Source organism: Lagopus muta, chromosome 5 (assembly GCF_023343835.1).
Source record: "Lagopus muta isolate bLagMut1 chromosome 5, bLagMut1 primary, whole genome shotgun sequence".
NCBI classification, from domain to species: domain Eukaryota; kingdom Metazoa; phylum Chordata; class Aves; order Galliformes; family Phasianidae; genus Lagopus; species Lagopus muta.
The window spans coordinates 36,371,739-36,392,463 of record NC_064437.1 but is presented as its reverse complement, the minus strand read 5'-3'; the positions used below and the strand labels follow the sequence as shown (position 1 = coordinate 36,392,463).

At 36.6% G+C, this 20,725-nt stretch overlaps 1 protein-coding gene and 1 long non-coding RNA gene across 13 annotated transcripts in view; one reads left to right on the top strand and one right to left on the bottom strand.

Moving 5' to 3' along the window:
- The window catches only part of LDB3 (LIM domain binding 3), a 121,959-nt gene that overhangs the window by 65,034 nt on the left and 36,200 nt on the right, over positions 1-20,725 (top strand). For 7 of the 10 annotated variants that reach the window (XM_048944241.1, XM_048944238.1, XM_048944236.1 and 4 more), the window contains exons 6-7: positions 8,291-8,460; positions 9,506-9,542. In XM_048944241.1, coding sequence (XP_048800198.1) covers positions 8,291-8,460; positions 9,506-9,542 — 207 coding nt within the window. Of the gene's footprint in view, positions 1-1,527; positions 1,732-8,290; positions 8,461-9,505; positions 9,543-13,317; positions 14,267-20,725 lie in introns of those variants that run through there. The other 3 variants (XM_048944239.1, XM_048944237.1, XM_048944243.1) reach the window with 2 other exon arrangements.
- LOC125692978 (uncharacterized) overlaps positions 8,470-20,725 on the bottom strand; it is a 57,940-nt gene continuing 45,684 nt past the window's right edge. For 2 of the 3 annotated variants that reach the window (XR_007376951.1, XR_007376949.1), the window contains 2 exons: positions 20,200-20,267; positions 8,470-8,874 (listed from right to left, as the gene is read on the bottom strand). This is a non-coding gene — a long non-coding RNA (uncharacterized LOC125692978). The remainder of the gene's footprint in view (positions 8,875-20,199; positions 20,268-20,725) is intronic. The other variant, XR_007376950.1, reaches the window with a different exon arrangement.

The window sequence follows — 20,725 nt, the reverse complement described above, 5'->3', positions numbered from 1 at the left end:
TCTGTTCCTTGAGCTTGCTGTATTTGTTCTGTAGAGTATTGCTGAATGACATGTAACTGCCTCTCTCCTACTGCCCATCTGCAGTCAGGGCATCCCACCACAGAGAAAGCTTAAAACATAGTGGAGTCTCCTGGCTGGATTCAGTGATGGAGCATCATCTTTGTTAATCATTGGAAGACTGTCCGATGGTTGCCATCTTTATTTTCTTTTTTTCCTCAATGCAGTGTTGGGTGTTCAAATTTAGTGCTCAGATACACTCCATGGCTCACTCATGACTGACAGGAACAGTATTGTTCCACTACCAAAGCAGGTGTAGTTCAGTTACAGGAAAGAATTCAGCAGAAGACTTAATATTGTCAATATGATCTAATGGTTTTAGGTTGAAAATGAAACTTATTCCATTCAAATTGGATTACATTTCTCAGAATTACTGCACTACTGCTGCTGCTATTTTGGGCAGGAGGGTTACATCCTTTCTTAGCTTTTGGCTCAGTTCAAAATGAAATTTTTGTGAAATACCTGCATTTCCCAAAGGATGGATTTCTCAGTTTTGCTTAGTCCTGGTGAGCATTCAGGAGCTGCACTGCTGTCATCCTCCTGCTGTTGGTAGGGTAGGATCAGCAGGCTGGATATTAATCTGATATTCCACAGGTTAAGGAAGGGCAGTTACGTCAGTGACTAACAGTGAGGTTTTGATTTTTATGTTAAAAATCCAGACAGTGCTCAGTCCAAACTGTAGGATGGTAACAGTATTCAGCTAGGCAGTACAAGGAAACTAGGTGCAATTTAGCTGAAGTACAACATTAAACCAACTCTTCCTTTTGCTATGGGAACTCCAATTATATTACTGATAGTTCAGTTTCTCAAGTAAGTTTTCCCTCATAAACGAAGCCACTGGAAGAAGATGGCTGCATCTCCTCCAAATATGACTGCAATGTTGATTGCACAATGAGATAATTAGATTTGAGACTGAACATTTATCATGTTATTGCAACACGTGGGCCTTCTGTAGAGCCTGAGAAGGGCTTTCAGCATGAAAAGGCACGAGTACTAAATTTCACTGTGATTAATTATGTGCAGTGATCTTCTAAATAATAGAGAAGCTGACATCTCTTCACCTCATTGTACTTTCCTAGTGCTGTGTATGACCCTTGTGGGGAGTTCGCTGATGTGCATACATCCATGGACATGCATACATACGTGTGCTTTTGCTTATGTGCATGAATACAATTACATATGCATGTAAGAGAACAATTTTAATGTATGTAAATATGAGAAAAACATAGGGATTTTTTATGAAGACAACTCTTCACCTTTTTTATCTGTCCAATAGCCAACACAAAGATGTCACTCATGAGTGCAGCCAGCTTTTAACTGTTTCTCTTATTCTCTGAACTGAAGCTTTTGTGGTGAGATGCCATGAATACACATATACACTCCTGTGTTAGTTTTTCTCTCACTTAACTATCACACCTTTCTCCTTTCTTCCCCTCCCTTCCTGTTGAACCTCACTCTTGCACAATCCAGTACGGATTTCACGGAGCGTTTCAACCCCAGTGTCCTGAAGGACTCTGCCCTGTCTACACACAAACCCATTGAGGTGAAAGGCCTAGGCGGCAAGGCTACTATAATTCACGCCCAGTATAACACCCCAATCAGCATGTATTCCCAAGATGCCATCATGGATGCAATTGCAGGCCAGGCACAAGCCCAAGGTGGAGAATTTGCTGGGTAAGATTATTTCCTTGTGTGGAATGCTCTTTCTCTGCATGGAACATCTAATAGTCCCCATGTGCATGATGAGAGTTCTTCCTTGACTCTTCTTTTTTCTGGAGTATCTTTTCTGTGAAAAATACAAATCGATTCTAGGTACTGCTTTGAAAGTGGGTTGGTTTTGTTTTTGTTGGTTTGGTTTTTTTTTTTGTTTTTTGTTGTTTTTTTTTTCAGTTTAAAGGATGGATAACTAGCGTCTTAGTGTCTTAGTTTCAGTTGGGATGGAATTGAGCAAATGCAACTTTTTTTGGTATCTCAAATACCACAGGAAAAGATTTAGTGGTCTGTATGTGAAGATAGATGGCTTTTCACTTATCTTGACTATTCTTTGTAACAAACACTGAATTAAGAAAGGAAAGGGGGAGGGTTTCTATTAATAGTTAAAGAAGCCAAGTATTTACTTAGTGTTGACTTCGGTTTTATCCTTTATAATGGAAAATTGTATAGTACTATTCCCTTATCTAGTATATATACTGTATATATGCCTTATGCATATACTTTGTTATCCTTAGGACTATAGTAAAATTCATTGATTTTCAATAATTTTGTTTTTTCCAGTGCATGTTTCTGCTAATCTTGTCTGATAAACTTATCCACATTTGTGACTTAACTGAAATTATATGTAGCATAAGTGTAGCCCTGTTTCTTACTAGGTATGTTTGACCTAAAATAGAGCCTACCTTCTTATCACATGAATCCAAAATATAGGTAGAGAAACAAACATTAACATTGCTTCTTTCAAATTTGTTAGCTGTAAGCTTATTCATAATGCAGGCATTTTATAGATTTGCCTACACTCCCTTTACTGGCTATTTTCTCACTGAGAGATTTTTTTTTTCCCCACCAATATTATTCTGTTGTGTTCATAACTCCATAATATGCATCCCAAACAATTTGTTGGCTTGATCACAGCTCAGACATCCAAAGATGTAACTAAATTTAACAATTTAACAAAGTGCAATGAAAGAAGTTCTTTATATCTGTGGTTTCAATAAGGGTGTAGATTATAAGAACACTTTCTACCAGATGGTGTGGCATTGTATAATGGAAATTGTAATGCTTAAGAACTCCATTCCTAAGCTAAGCATTCACTTGACTCCAGAGGAAAATTGTGCTTCTATTCTTATGTGTGGTCAGTTGCAGGAAACTTTCTAAGCCTACTGTGCTGTGTGTTACAGCCTGATTTATAAACTATTTTTTAAAAACTCCTAGCGCTTTAGTAACTAAACAAATTTCTCCATGTTATTTCTCAGTTATCCTACTATGATCACAACCTTTTAAATCTAGATAGGAAGATACAATCCTTGCTGATATTACTGCAACTCTTCAGGTTGCTAATAGATCAACTCTGAGATAAAAGTTTGCTTCATGCGGAAATTATATTAGTATAGTATGAGAAGTTTGTCAAATAAAAGTAGACTAAATTATGTACTGATCCATTTGGTCCCAATTCTCTGCCTATCACAGTAACATGTGTTACTTTCCTCTGGGCTTCTAACTTTATATTACAGATAAGTTCTGAAGCCATGAGGTGGTATGTAATACAGGTGTGTATGTAATACAGTACTATGACTTGAGATACAAAATGCTTCTGTTCTGCACAGTAACTGCAAATACTGTTTACTTCTGGTATCAGTGAAAGTAGTATTAGGACAGGGATTCATCCTCCAGTTTAACCATTGGAAATCTGTCATCTTTTCTATCAGTAAGACCGGTGTCAGGACTATGCTGTTTAGAAAATAACACAAATACTGGGTTGCCCTGGAGAACTTAAAGGGAAGTTTACAAATTACTTACACTACAATTATTCAGAACTCAAACTAAAACATGAGGATAGCAGTGTTCAAGTGCTCTGACTTCATATTTCATTGCATGTTGCTTTGTTACAATTAATTTTGATATACCAAGAACTAAGAGTTGATTGCAATAAAACCATGTGGTCAGGTATTTCAAGTACATTTCAGTAAAACCTCTTTTAGGTTCCATTATGCAGTTTCAGCCAAATTCACAATTCATGTAAGCAGATATAAATCCAACAGCTTTATCAGGATTAAGATCTTACAGTTCCGGTAGCAGAATCAATAATGTGACTGTATAAACTAAATGAAGTCTAGCATCTCTTTACAATAAGCTAGTTTGGCTGTATAATTCTCTGATCTGCAGGAACTTTTTCCTTTTACATCTCAAAGCATTGGTCAATAGCCAGAATTAGTCTAATATCCTGTGTTACAATATTTTGTTGTATGCTTATGTTAAGGGTAGAGCTATATAGTACTTCCAAAGTTTTTATTTATTGTCTTTCTACTTGCTTGCACTAAAACTGAGTCATGATTCAGTAAGTGATTCATAGGAAAAACCATATTTTATAATGAACTGCAAGATAAAATCACGTTTGTACATATCCAAAGAGATCTGACTGTCTTTTAAGCTTCTTTTAATGCTAATAACATCTGATCTGTATGGTAATGTGCAAAAACAGATAACTTTCTATTGAATACTACTATAATATCTTAGGGTATTGTATTAAGAAAACTCAAAAGCTCTAATCCATTTTGACAGGCTTTTTTTTTTTCAGTAATGCCATTCTGAGGTAACGTTTTTAAGGATGCATGATATTTCTGCACGTGTGTACCCAGATGGAAAAATTAAATTACGAAGAGGTATAAGAACTACTTATTAACATTGTTATGTATGTAGCTCAACTATCTGTGTGAGTCAAACACCACATTTAGGTTTAGGAAATGCTCATAATTATTGATGCCCTGTGTTTTGCACTTCCATGCTGAGTGGCTTAGATGTCCAAGATACCCATTTGCAATATAATTACAATTAAAAAAAAAAAAAAAGAAAGAAAAAAGCCTGCTGCAGTGAAGACAGTTGGAACTATTCCAGTGTATTGCATTAATCTAGTTCAATTTATAGGAGCATATTTCACTCTTCTAGGGAGGTTAATTCACCAACCTCCATTTCCTGCCATAATCATCTACCACAAAGACATAAATATGTCATATTAATGCCATGTACTGCTACTATGAAATCTGTGGTCTAGTTTTTAGAAAAAATAGCATATCCATACATATACTTTTTAACTGTCTCTTTGCATCTTGGTTGTAATATAAATATAAAGCAATTGAGAGCATGTAAAGAACAGAATTTGATTAATCTGTGAGTTGCATACCACAACTGCCACAGGAGTACGTGGTTAAAATCAACAGTACTGCGTATGTCCAGTTTGCAACAGGCTGCAGCTCTAAAATTTGCTATCAGGTCTAGCAGTGTTTTTCTTTTTCTTTTTTGAACTTCAGCACTGGAATACAAGTCTGAGGCATAGAGTAACTGTAGGCCAATTAAAGTAATCATCTAGCCTTTCCTCCCCCTAGATATTTCCCTGCCCTCAGCAGAGGTTTTGGAATGGGATGATCTTCAAAGATCCCTTCCAAACCCCAGACATTCTGTGATTCTATTTGATAAGGCAAAAGAGACTGCATGCTTAGTCAGTACTAAGAGGAATGCCTGAAGTGCAGCTGGGAACTTGAAAACTAGGTCACCTTTGGGGGAAGTTTCTTTTTTTCAGATCTTGAACTGAAGATTCATTTTTAGGGTCTTTTTCTCCAAAGCTCCGCTCCACCATGTAGTAATGAACTTGTGCCCAACTGAGTCCTCAAGGAAGTGAAAAGTCTGTATATGCTGGGGGTGTGAGAAATATAAATACTCTTAAAAAAATAAAAAATAATAAAAAAAATCCGAAGGTGTTGGGATATGAAACAGCCACATATCACACATGCTGTGAGTCTACAGCATATATAAGCGTGTGTCATGTTTCTGAACCACTTGCAGTCTTACTTGAAAAACACATCCATGCTATCACTAGTTGTGGATCCACTAAAAAAGTTTGTTATGCAATGCTGAAGCAGAGATGTGTCACCTGGAAAGTACTGACATTTAAGGTATTGCCTAGTAGTTTGGTTGTTTTTTTTTTTTTTACTGTATGCTGTATGAGAGCTGTTGTGATAGTAATGCCTCCCATTATATTAAGTTGGTCCTTGATGTCAGAGGCGGATGTTGGTGGTATGGAATAGAGATTGAACCTTCCCACCAATACTCCGTTGCAGTTTGTTGCCACGTGACAGATGGCAGCAGAGGGGCAGTCTGACAGGTTGGAGTCTGACACGGCATGGAAGTATGTATGAAGCAGAAGAGTGGAACTGAATTCCTCTATGTGGAAAAATGGCACCCATTGATATTCATTGATGGTTGCTGAATGTTTATGGAGATGAAACACTGGATGTTAGCATAGTAAAGCAGTGGCTGGCACATTTCAGCTCTGGTGACAGTGAAATGAAAGACCAGCCATGTTCTAGACAGCCATGCACACCTGTTGTATTGTGAAATGAAGACTGCTCCAATGAGCTCATCCACATGAATTTGTGGGTTTATAACCAAGAGTTTGTACAGAACTGAATATCAGCTTAACTGTATTGCAAATGATGCAGGCAACACAGGAGTTGGATGACTTTTGTACCAGATGGTTTCCACAAATGCTTACACTGAAACAAAAGGACGCTGCATGCTAGTTGGTCAGGAATTGAACCAATAGAAGGCTGGAGGTGACTATTTCCCAGATCACATCATTACCAGTGATGAGACAGGGAGTCATCGCTACAAGCTGAAGTCAAAATGGTAGTCCATGGAGTGGTGATGTGAATTCCCCATTGAAGAAAAAGTTCGTTACACAGCCCTTGCCAGTTAAGTGATGTGTGCTCTTTCAGAGCAGGAAAGGCACAATCTTTGTGAATTTCCTGGGGCCCAGGCAAGCCGTCAGTTCTGACTGCTATGTCACAACACTGACTAAGCTGAGGGCTCAGACTTAACACTCAGGCCAGAGAAGAAGACAACCTTTCTCTTGCAATGCACAAATGCCAAGTCCCATACCAATTTGAAGACTGTGGAAGAAACTGCCAATCTAAGCTGGACTGTCCTACAATACTCCCTGTATAGTTTGGGTTTGGCATCTTCTGGCTTTCACTTGCTCAGTTCAGTGGAGATAGACTGTGTGAGCAACGTTTTTCTAGCAACAATGCAATTGTAGCAGCTGTGAAACAGTGGATCACCTCTGCTGGTGCAAGTCTTTATGCGCATGGCATGCAGGCTCTTGTTCATTACTGGCAAAAGTGCATACTTAATAGAGATGACTATGTTGAAAAATAGCATTATGTAGCTAAGAATTTGCTCTCTCAAATAGTGTTATTGTATTCTTTGTATCTGTTGTAGTTTCCATGGTAATAAATAGGAGGCATTACTTTAGGATCTACCTCTATATATAGGATTTCAGATATGCTTTTGGCTTTTTCATCATTCCTCGTCTGCTTTCAAATAGCAAAACCAACTTCCTTGTTGATTTCCTCTGCAACATGCAAAATTTTCAGATAATACTAAATTAGAGCCTGAGCCAGAGAAGCAACTTCTACAGCAGGTGACCATTCCCTAAACTTTATAGCACTGAGTTATGGCCCCTATCTCTGGAGTCATTTCTCAATTTTTGTGAAGTTGAATATCCTGCCTGCAAATCTCTGTATGGAATAGCACATTAAAGCAGTTAAAAATAATCACTTGCTTCAGAAAAAGACTTTGTGTTTACAAAAGTTGTGTACACATGGCTGTACACATCGTTCCCTCACAGTGTCTTTCTAAAGTTCTGTCACTATTCAAACTGTGCTATGCAGAAATTAGTTATGCAGGAGGAAAAAAAAACACAAAACAAGCACATTAACCTCAGGTGTGCTACAGCGATCTGTGGTTTTGGCTTTGGATGTGAAAAATTGGAAGTTTCCTCCTGGATATCACAGTGCAAGATGATGAGAGACATTGGAAAAGCCTGAGGTACATTTTACTGCTGAAGTTTTTAGGCATAAAATACTTGAGTAAGTCTTGAGTACAAGTCATCTTTTTTCTACTAAAAGTAGGCAATGAATCTGGAGTTGCTGCAGCTTGAGTTTGAATTCAGACTTTTGTCTGAGAATAATGACCTCTGAAAAGGAAAAAAATAAATAATAGTAAAAAAGTTTATTACATTAATAATACAATGAAATGCGTTCTCTGTTTTTATGTGCTACCTTAAAATACACTGGCCCAAAACTGTAATGAAACATAATGTAAAACAGTGCCAACACAAAGCTGTTTTTATAAGAAATAATATTGGTCAGAATGCTTGGAGAAATAAGTCTCCTTTATCATCACAGTCTCCTTTATATCATCACAGAAGCTGATAGCTGCTTTGGCTGAGGAATCATGAACAGATATCTCCAAGCCATTTTCACAGTGCTTTAAATATAAGGGTTTGAATGATTGCACAGTTATAATGAGCAAAATATTTCTTAATTCACCTGATGTTAATCTATGTATTTGTCCTTTTGTTTTGAATTGCTGTTAGTTCGGATGAGAAGCTGTAAGACCAGAGAGAAGTTAAGATGAAAGCTGCCGCGTGTTGTTTCACAACATTTCACTTTCTGAATTGCAGTACCCTTCCTATTAAAGATCCTCACGTAGACAGTGCATCTCCGGTGTATCAGGCTGTTCTCAAAACTCAGAACAAGCCTGAAGATGAAACTGAAGACTGGAGCCGCCGTTCTGCCAACCTGCAGTCTAAGTCTTTTCGCATCCTTGCTCAGATGACTGGAACAGAGTTCAGTAAGTCAAATAACAAAGCATCTTCCTCATCCTGGCTTTAGATTTGTCTCTTTATTTTCTTATCCTAACGCTGGTGACTAATACTTGGTTCACATTCTTCTTGCAGTTGTTGTCACGAAGGGCTAAGATCAGACAGAGAAGCCTTGAATGTAAAATTCAATTAGGAATTAGGAAATCCAAGTTTTGTGTCTCACCTTATACTTTATGAAGAAAATCTTTGATCTGCCAAGGGTCTCACCAAAATAAGTATAAGACTGTACAGTAGAAGTTTATCTGGGACCGTATAATCCTTTCTTACAAATGTAATCTATGCACAGTGACCCTTCCAGCAGTTATACATAGAAGTCTTCAATTCATTAGGGAAAGGATAAAGCACTTAAGTATCTTGTAACAGACTTCTATAGAAGTGAATTCCTGAAGTGAAAAACAAAAACAAAAAACCAGGGATCATTGTTTGTACTGTACCTATGTTCCTCTATCAGCCTTTAGTCTAAACCTAAATCTTTTGTGAACATTATATGAGTTTGAACTTCTTTGGTTATTGCCTACAGAAATACTTTTCTGACCATCTGGTGCTAAATTCAGATCTTGTTTCTGTTCTAGGTTAAGAACCTTTCCAACATCACAGAAATATTTAGTTTTTTCTCTTTGTATTAATCTACTGCTAACTCTGACGTGATTCCACAGAACAGCACAGAACACCAAGCCCTCTCTGTAGGGTCATTGCCTACAGCTATGAAATGCTGCTAGTAAAGGATGTTGTAGTAATAGCCACTTTCCTAAGATCTTTCTGCCTAGCTCTAGGGAAACTGCTCCTCTTCTCACTGTTACAAAAGCCACTGCTGTAAAGTCAGCATCAGTGTACCTTTAAACAGGTTTTTGATGCTTTTCTGAAGAACTTGTAATTTTATCACAAAGCTTTTATTATTTTTATTATTTTTATTATTTTATTATTTTATTATTTTATATTTATTTTATATTATTTTATTATTTTTATTATTTCTTTCTTCATTTCTGTTCTAATGGAAATGGTTTTTTCCTGCAGTGCAAGATCCAGATGAAGAAGCCCTGAGGAGATCAAGGTAAGAGACTCCTTGTGGAAAAACATGGCTTCTGTCCCTAGTGATAACCAAATAATGTTTTAAAACAGCATTAATACTAGCATATACAACTATTTTCTTTCCTTACACATTGTCTCTAACACAGTTACTTAAAAATAACTAAAATTAAAATGCTATCCGTGAGAGTAATTTGAATGAAAAGGGTTAACAAACTGGCATGCATTTAAGGCAGTACAAAAAAGTGTGTTCAAATCTGAAAGCTCCCTGCCCATGCAACTTTTATGTACTTTACTCTGTGTGTGAATGCAGCGAGCTTCTAAGACCAAATCCTGTGTAACTGCTTGATTGTGTAACTGTATGAAAATATGTAATGTTGTGATAGCATTAAAATTTATGTGCAATTTATTTGGATGATCCTGACTGACATCTGATTCATCTGAAACGATACACTAAAGGAGCTTTTTTCTATTCGTATCCATAATCATTTGCTCACGTTTTGTTGGAAGTGCAACCAAAACTTGTATAATAAGGAAGCACAGGACTGCTTTTGCTGAGGTGAAATATATTTGTCTCCTTCTATGACCTAACAATAATGCTGATAAAATGAGTATGCTCAGAAATAAAACAAGGAATTAAAGGCCTGTGATGATCTTAGGTTTTCCTATACTGCCAGGGATCCACTTTTTGTTACATTATTGTGTACAGCTTAATAACTGAAGTTGAATTGGAGCATCCTGCATGTAAGCCTGATTTTCTATTTCCATACTTCAAACTCCTATTTCACATTAGCTACTCTACACCACTAGTTGGGTTTGTGATTTCTTTGATATTCAATCCACTTGCTCTATTTTGTCATCATCATCTTTTTACCAGCATGTTTCTTCTATGAATACTTTGAGCTTTCGATCACAGTCCAAGCTATGAAGCTGAGCTAGTGAGAAAGATGGCTGTCATTTTCCCTATGAAAATACAGTATGCAGAATTCCAGTTTTATGTCTGCCACAAGCCTTTTATTGCAGTTCACCGAAGTTCATGGGTGGGTGCCTGAACATCGGGCTTGGCATTACATTCCTGCTGGATTCATTTCTCCTATCAAATGTGCAAGCCTAACTCTTAGAAAATGTACCCTACGTTACATGTTTTGATGTAACAGCACACATGTGAATCCTTACTACGGAGGGATTTGAAATACTGTAGCGAACATAACAGTTCTCCTATACACACATCTGATAGTAATACATTTTATTAAAGAAGTGATCTTTCTGGATGTAGTTTCTGGCTTTGTAAAACACTAGATAGTGGAAGTTTAATGTGATATTAGGTAGATTGCAAAAGTTAGTACATCAACATGCATAGTGTAAATTACATTTTTTAGCGTAACTTAAAAGTACATGACTGTATTTACTACGCATCATTGCACATTTTCTGCAGTTTTAATGTATTAATGCTACTGTTATTTTTTTTTTTTTACCACAAGGACAGTAATGATTCTGAGTATATTTAAGCATATCTGGATTACCAAAAGAAGTTTAAGGACATTCTTTGTTAGTAGAGGCAGAAGGGAATATTGTAGTGGATAGTTAGTAGTACAGTGTGTGTAGTAATACATCACAAGCTCTGGTGCAAGAAGTGAAATAGGGCCTCTTTCATAGCAAACTGATAGTACTTGCCTCATCTTGGTGCCCTGGTGCCTATTTCATACGTTATATGTACCCTACCCACAGATTTTGTAGCGCAGGCACTGGTTGTGCATGCGTCCATCATATGTTTTCTTGGGTTGATTGGACCTCACTCTGTTTCATCTTTTGATTTTGGAAAGGGTGGAAGAAGCTATGTCAGATGCACAGAATTAATACTGGAACTTCACTCTACCATCATAATAATGGTAGACACTGTACAGCCTGTACAACCAGGTTTTGCTCCATGCCCACGGTTAGGAGATCAGCTGGAAGGCTTCCTGGGCTCTCAAACGCAAAAGGCTGTCACAGAATTGTGGGGTGCGAAGCTTGTCAGGTTAAATGTTGCACTGATCTTGTTTTGGCTTTATGGAAAAAAAAAAATTAAATGTTTCAAAATGTAAACTGCCAGAATGAATGACTTTGGTCCTAGAGCATGTTGTGAGCAGTCACCCTCTGGTGCTTCCCGTTGTCTCTGTGTCAGTTCTTCAGTGTAGTCAGCAAGAGCTGCATGAGACGGCAGTAAGATTTCCTCCAAACACTTGGAAAAAGGAACACGTGGCTCACTTTTGGCAGGCTCATTTTACATAAAAATAGTCACTTTTGGATTGCTGCTTCTAACTTCTTAACATGTGCTTTGAGTGGTATCGGTAAGACTTAGAATCTTCAGGAGGCAGTATTTATTTTCAGTTAACATCATTGAATGCAGAGCATGACTTCCTGTTGCTCATGTTACTGCTACTTTGAAGGCGCACATACGATTATAACTTGCTGTGGAAACATTAATTTGCTGTTGTGATGATTGTTACAGAACAGTTTCCAGACAGATGATATCTGTTTCAAGATTGGCAGGTGTTTCTTAATGCCATTTCCTTGAATGGAGGGATATATTTTTAAAGCAGTGAGGGAATTAATGAAATTCAAGACCCACTGTAGCTAATGCACTTCAGTGTAACTGGAATAAATGCCACCATACACTTTTAGTGGTTCAGCAATAAATACTTTTATATTTTTAAGTAATTAAAAGATAGTTTAGGAGGTCATACATTAAGACTCCCTTAGATTTAGAAAGAAAATTGAGAAATATCAGTGAATTTGTTGATATTTACACTGTTCAATGTCTTGTGCTATATTCAGCCTGAGGAGTAAAACCAGTTTGGTCTGTTCCTTTCTTTTTCACTGATTTCACTCTCAAGTTCTGCTACAATTAACGGAGTTAACTTTGAGTTTAAATAATAGGCAGAACAGGTAAAATAATCTGTTTGCAATTGATCAAATAAATTTGTAAATAACATACTTCTCCTTGACTACACTCTCATCCCACATCCTCCTCCATCCACTTTTTGTTTGCAAAATCTTAATTTAAGCTATAGAACATCTAGAAAAAATTAAGGTCTCAGAGGTGCTGAACATTGCTTACAACTTGCTCAAGAGCACCAGTCTGCAGTCAAAACTGGCAGGGGGAGGTCAGTTATTCACAGGACTGCACTTTTGAAAATCCCAGGTTATTTTGCTCTTCAACACAAATGATCAGAAATACCTGTACTTGCTTCTGTTGAGAAACCTATAGAAACTACTGCTGAATGCTGCATCTGATGGCCTTATAGGACAGCATGAGAAATAGATATAAATATGCTGGCCTATGTATTAGTTACGGAATGGAAAATATTTGCAATAATTTTGCTCCTGTATTGAATCAACTTTAAATGACTGCTTGGGTTGGGGAGGGGAGAGCCAGGCGAATCTGCTGGCAGGAAAACAATGGGATTGCACTGCATTTCTAGCAAAAGCAGACCTGTAATACCAAATTTAAGTCACAGAATATAAAGTTACTTCAAATTACTCCTCAGAAATGAACAAATGCAAAAATATTCATTCATGGTCTAAAAAGGATCGTCCAGCTTTCTTTGCACTGATTCAAAAGCCGGGGAAACAAATCCAAATAAATTGCCATTGCCCTAATTATAATAAGGCAGGGGAGTGGTAGCCATGTTCCCTAATCCCTTTCTTTCTCCCTCCTTTCTTTCTTCTCTTTGTCTCTCTCTGTATCTCTCTCTGTATCTCTCTCTGTCTCTCTCGCTCTGTCTCTGTCTTTCTCTCTCTCTTTCTTCATGCCACAGGGAAAGGTTTGAAACGGAACGTAACAGCCCACGCTTTGCCAAATTGCGCAACTGGCATCACGGCCTGTCGGCGCAAATCCTTAATGTTAAAAGTTAAAAGCCCACATTCAGTGGGCAAAGATGTGAGAGAGAATTACAGGAAAGAAATAACTGCTATCCTGAGTTAAAGCCTAAGAGTGTAACACACGTACAGGAAAGATGATTGCTAGGTTGTTTTTATTTTTTCTGAGTGCCCGTCTTTGGTAGTTTTCTGTTGTTAGCCTGGCATTCACTCACTGTCACCAAAAGCAAATATAATCATACTGCCTTGTTCACGTTCTTTGGTATAAAGTAGATTAGCTTTTGTCCTTTACGATATCAAATGCAACTTCAATATACAGATAGAAGGAAAAGATCATTGTGTTACTTTTTTGACTTTACTTACAGGAGAAAATGAAAGTTATTCACAGTGTTTCTTTAGGAGGAAGACTTAGGTTTTATTGACTTTTATTGCTGTAAAGATAATTAAATATGAGAACGTAGGATGAAAAGGAAAGCTGACTGAGCCTGGCCAAGAGTTTGCTAAATGTACAACCTGCTTAGTTCACATAGTCAAACGATGCTGTTTGAAATAAGACTTAAGCGTTATCATTTTTTCTTCAGTATATAATGCTAGTAAAACTTATTTGATAAGACTACTTGCTATAATATTTGAAATCTAAATTTGTCATTAGATGAAAGATAGAATGTGGTTGTTCAGGACCTGCAAGGAATTGACTTTTTGCTAGAGGTGTTTAGGAGTAAGACGACATATATAGTACTGTTGGTGCACTGAAGTTTATAAAAGCAACTCTAAAGTTCAAAGGAACATGTTGCCCATTCTGTATTGCTCTTGCTTTGACCCACATTTTTTTCTGTATATAGCATCATGCTTTATCTCAAATAAACGGATTTAAAACTAAAATAATGATGTGCCTGTTTTACACAGTACTTCATTCCTTTTTAAGACAATAACTGCTTCAACTGATTGTTGAAAAAAGGTGCACTTTTCTTTTCACAGTAGAAAATTTGGTCAAAAAGCTTTTCCCTATTAGCTGTAGTTCTTACTGACCCTTAAACTACCTGAATTAGAATCAACCTGATAAAATAATTGAAATAATCTTTCTTTCTTGTGAAAGAGAACATGGCATAATTAATAAATGCTAGATGAGAAGACACTGATAATGCCTTTACAGATTTCCTTTTTAATAATATACATTCTCTGACACATTAATGTATAGAGGCCCTTGAGACACTGCTGGTGAAATGGGATCTTTCTATTTGAACAGTACAACAGTGCTTCAGTTTTAAACTGTGCTCATCAAACTCAGGTACATCTATCCAAAAGGCCCCCATGTGCTTCTGTTTTTTGGTTAAAGTACACCCAGAGAAGTATCACTTCTAGTTTATGCTCTGATCATTAAATGATAATAAAAAAAGTATTTCAGTTACATCTACATCTATGGTTTCCATAGAAATGGTTGATATGATCCCTTAGCAATCTGCATTAGCAGACCTTAGCATTGATTAAAACTGAAGTTTCTGCTAATAAAGCAACAAAAGGTTAATTCTATTGCAGATTTGCTTATAGCCCAAATAACATTTTTTTTAAATTATTCTTTAAATGGCAGGCTAGCTTATTTTATCTGGTAGCAGTAATTCTGACCAAAGAAATTAACATGTGAATTTGAAATTCAATGAAAACATTGAAGCAATTTTTGAAGCTTTTGAACATCTGCAATTTATATTGGTGAGAACAAAACATGCTGAAACTCTCATTTTGTGGGCAGGAAAAGCTACTATTCTTGAAGGATTTTGCATAAATTGACCAAATATGAGGGTTTAAAAAATTAAAAAAAAAAAAAAAATTGAAAAAAAAGGAAAAAAAAAGTTTGACTTGTATTTTAGAGTACAAGGACAGCAGTCCATTTTAAAATGTACTTCACTTTTTAAAATATAAGTACTGTAGCAATTCAGTAAACATTCCATTTAATGTATAGTGTTCATTCATATTTTCCTTATGGGAATGCAAACAAATTCCAATCCTATCTCAATAGCACCTGTGGACAATCAGCATAAACTGATACCAGCACAAAAGAAGAGTAACATTTTTACTTCTCCTGTGTGTTGCTAATATCAGACATCAATTCAGAATGGGTAAATCTTATTTATGTGTGGATGATTTTAGGAGAATTTAAACTGTAATTATGCAATTTACTTTTTTTTAAACAGATAATGAATGTACCTAAATAGAAAGTCTTCATTCTATTATTCAACCAAATTAAATGGTTTTCTGAATAAATACATGATAGTAGTTTCACTTAAATAGGAATTGGGTATCCTTAAATGTTTTATGAACATAATATGTGGATACTATTTCTTTCAAATAGTTCTAGTGCATGTACTATAATGAAAATATCTGTACTATATCTGAATATTTATATTTAATGTCATTTTCAGAGATACTTTTAAATAATCAGAAAAGCACAGTTTGGTTAGTAGTGAAATTAATGCAAATGTAGTTAAGGGACATCTTCCCCTTATTTCTGCTTCTGTGGATTTAACAATAGTGCACATAAGCCATGTAATCATAATGAGAGAGTTATAAACCATTTCCCTGGAGGACAGAAAATTAACTGTCAGTACTCTGTGAGCCTGTAGAATTTCAGTCCTTCATGTAACCATAGGAAAAACTAATAGAAAAAACTCTTCAATAGTTGGTAATTTTTTGAACTTTTAAAATGAGAAAAATCCTGTAGAATTTGCCATCTTTAACCCCTAATGCAAGATTGTTTACTACAACATCTTTCTACTGATCCAATCCCTTAAAAAAAAAAATCTAATTTTTTAATTTAGTTTCTTGTTCATACTTAACCCCTTAACTCTTACACCTCAAAAATCTGCTTTTATGTTGTCCTGTTGATCTCCAAGCCCCAGAAATTCATGCTGCAAATATTTCCTCGTGTAAATGTTAACAGGCTGTGTTTTTCCTTCCTGAGGAGGAGGCAGGTTTTTTCTGTAAGATGGAGAAGCTGGGCTGCATTTGTCATTCTGTTATCTCTCATTGCTGGAGACTATGACAGGCTTAGACCTGATGAGAATTCATGAATAGTTATGAGAGTCTGCTAGCTTTGTTTTGGCTGGAGGTCAAGTTTTCCTGTTTTTAATATGTCCAGGCTTATCTCATTCTAAGTTGCCTCTGATCAGTCAACCTCATCTTCCACTGTTTCTTGACCATTTGCAGAAGTCTGCTGTTTTCCGTAGGAAAACTAGTCTCAGTTAATGACAGTAAAGCTTAAACTGGGTTCCTGACTGAAGACTCAGTCATGTAGTTCTTTAAAATGGCTTTGATGATAGGCAGGTATATCTGCTCTACGTTGAATATATTTTGAATCATGACTCTTACACCGAGTGGAGGACACTGAGATGGTGGTGAGTGTCTTCTACGTAATCTCCATGCCAAAAAGGATAGTAAAACGCAGGATGCAGATAGAGATATTAGTCCCCTGTCCTTCCCAGTGCTTCCAGTAAAGCCTTAGTGTTATAAGCATTTAACGAAGACACAGCAAAGCTGATGCCACTAGGAAATCAAAACCAAAAGGCCTTCCAGGTAAATCTGCTTGTCTGGTTATGACACAGGGAAATGCTCATTTTCTGCTGTGGTATAAGACCGTTTGTTATACACTAACCTTTTTCCTGAATATTGCTGCTTTGTCTCCTACACAAATGGTCTCTTCCTCACCTCTTAGAGTGCTTAGTTTGCAGCAGGACTACTGACTGCATGCAGGGCATGCTGATGGATGTGGCAAGAGTGTGTCTTTAGGAAAGCAGGCATGAGAAATTGACCTCACTTCCTTTTGTGCATGGAAATCAAGAGAAGAAAAGTTCTGTGGCTCCTTCTCTTGCCTCCTTCTTTTCACACCTGCCTGCATGGATAGGAGAGGGAATCTTTTGTTACGTAATAAACGTGAAGGTCACTTTCTCTTCATTGCTGTTTATTTGTCATTATGCACAACGGTGTGGAGTGTAAGGGACAGGAATTCTAGGGAGTGCTTTATCACTTTTGAAAAGCGTATCTCATGTATCACAGAATTGTCTAAAACCTTCTTAGTAAAAAGGAATAAACAGGAAGGGGCGACCAATCTTTCACTTGTACTTTCAGGCTCCTGCAGGGAATAAGCTGACTGATTCCATGGCTTCTTTAGAAAATACTGGGGCACTTGCACAAATTCTAATTTGCAAATGTAAAAAGCTAGAATCTTCGTATGGTACATAATAGTAGTAGTTCTTGTGGTAGGTCTTGGTAAAACCAATTAATAGCTTTCATTAATCAGCCTTTTATTAGAGACCTTCTCCAATGTACATGAAAATGAATTGACTTAAGTTTGCTTTCAAGAACAGTGGCCTTATTCTCATTTCCAAAGCTATCTATCTGATACCACCAAGACAAGATGTAAGGTACTTTGATCCTCTTCCTTCATATGCCAAAATTTACAGAGGTTAGCATGGCTTCTTTCTGTACACTAAGCAGATTACCAAAAATCCTCCCAGAGTATAGCTTACTTTTCTATAACAGCACACAAAATAAAGCAGAGTTTGGTAGCTAGCTTTTTCACTTCGGCAACATTACTACAGTAAATAATATTAAGTAAATCTATTTATTCTTATCCCTGCTTACCTTTTAATGTCTGAAGAGCAACAAAGCAAAACACTGCAATAGCAAATAAACTCGATTGTTTCTATGGATTTGTGATTGAATCCAGAAGGGTAAATTGATCGAATATGTCTTCCTTCCCCAAAACACTCCTTGAAGTTCAATGGGAAAAGTGAATTTAGATATCATAGATGGCTTTTTTTGAAGCCAGTTCTCTGTAGAACAAATTGCTCAAAGGTGGGAGCCGTAAGGTCTATCGTATCCAGTTGAATGCACTCACTTATAACTGAGGGAGTGAGATGGAATTTCATATGAAATTAATAAATTCAATGGAATAGTAATAAAGTAAGTAACACATAAGAATAATAGAGACTGTCGACGCTCATGATTCACTTTTGTGTTCACTTTTTGGCTGTAGTGAGCTGTGTTTTAATATCTCTTACTTATCATCTCAGTCTTTTGCATGTTCATGGCCAGCACTTGCTTCTTCACTGGCAGAAATGCACACTGCTTTCCTTCCTTCTGTGGAACTGTATGCATCCCATAAGTATATATATGCCCACACACATCCTGCCACTGATGCTGATGGCTAACCAAAATACCAGTGCATGGCACAGCTTTCTCTTACTGTACTGTTTTCTTCCACTGCCTTCAGTCTAACAAGGAAAGAGCAGTTCTTGCATGTAACAGCTTTCTAAGAGGCATGTGTAACCTGGAAGCACCCAGCTGTGGTCTGTGGATCATCTGAGTGATTCACAGAGCCTTGTGTAAGATGAGTTGGAGAACTGGCTGATGGCTTAGCACTGGCTTCCTTTTTCTTTGTTTCTAAATTGCATTAATGTTAACAGAATTATATTAGGTACTAATAATTTCCTAATAGTTCATTTCCATGTAATCAATTGTTGACCCAGAATGTTATATAATTACCAATGAGAGGAAGGGAAATAAAGAAAACTCTTAAGGGAATCTCTGAAATAAAATGTAACCCATGTTCTGAAAAAATACTGACAACTGCTTTATCTCATACTTGGTTATTTGTCTTAAGAATCTAAGCAAAAAGGCACAGTAGTGTATCTGAGTGCACAAATAAAAAATTGGCTTGAAAAACTTCCAGCTGACAGTAAGGAGGTCTATGAGTTCTCTCAGCTTCTCTGAAGCAATGTGAAGTTTCTTTCAATAATGAAAACATGCTTCAGTGAAAGGGGAATCATTTCCCAGCTTAGGTATCCTTTGGTATCTGAACTTGTGCACTGTCCTTGTCTACAGTGGTCCTAAATACAATCTGAAAGGTTCCTATGTCAGGTTCCTGCTGGCAGATATTTGTGCTTTACCAGTAGAGTTCTTAAACAGTAGAGGGAAATGTTCAGATAGATCTGATTGCAGAATTAAGGCCAAGATAGGGAAAGTTATCTGCAGTTTTTTGTTTGTTTGTTTTGAGCTGGAATACATCCAAGCTCAAGATGTTCCATATACTCAGGATTTTACAGTCTTTGTTCTTACTAAAATGGTGCATTTACCAATAAGATAAATTGGAGAGCATACTTGCATGTCAAATGTCTCTATATAAATCTTGGATAAATTACCTCAATACACACAGCACAGTTGCTGCTTTATTTCAATTTCAATTGAAATAATTTTCAATAATTATTTGAATGCTTAATGCGATAGCATATTACTAGATGCCACTAAAATCCATAGGAGGGATTTGCTTTGATTTAGTGAGCTGCTTTGACTGAGTTCTGTAGTACCTGTTGAGAATAAGTACCTGTATGTTTTTTTTAATGAATATCTGACAGTGCTTTTCCTATTCTATGGCACTGTGTGTGCAAACCAAAGCACCTTCTGGGAGAAATGGATTTTCCTGTTTTGAAAAGCAGACATATAGGCAGGTTAAACTGCAGTTGTTTTGGCGTGGGCTGCTCACATTCTTAACTAAGGTGGCTGAAAAAGAGAGACTAGCTATTCTTCTATCCCAAGCTAAAGTTTGAACTAAACCAGCATGATAGTTATCTTCTATCCTTTCCAGTTAACTGCCTATGATTTTTCTGTGTGTGTCCTGTGGTGTCTCTGTGAAGGTAATAGTTTGTTGCAGTTACAAAAACACAGCACTGGGGATTAAAAAAAAAAAGAGAAGCCATCTCAATGGTTTTATATTCACGTGTTAATGGAAAAATTCTCAGCTCCAAACACAAAGGTAAAAATTGCCTTACCGAATCAGAACTGGATCAGCAGTTACCGTGGCTCAGTAAAGAGTGTCCAACAGCATCAGGATTTCTTGCTGTCAAGAAAAAAATGTTTGGTAGGCAATTATTAAATAGCCTTCATTTAATTTTATTCCCAGGCACCCTAAAAGAAATTTCTGAAAAAATATTTTGTGACTTCAACTTCTTGAAAGGAAATTTTATTTCTAAGAGAATGTGTTTATGTAAATGTAAGCACGTAGTAGGATAAAATCTATTAGCCTAGTTAGGAAAGGTCCTGCAAATTCACAATAAAATGCTAGAAAAAGAATTTTTTAATTTAAGAGAGACCCTAATAATCTGTAATTCTTAATAAATATTTCCTCTTTTGAAAAGAGGCCAATATATGTTTCAGGTGTCTGCTTTGATAGAAAGCTAGTGGGTGATCTATACAAGAAAATACCAATAGTCTGCATACTAACATTTATAACAAATCACTCCATAATCTCTTGCTAAAGAGAATGAGTTGATGTTTACAGTGCTCAGTTAGCGATTC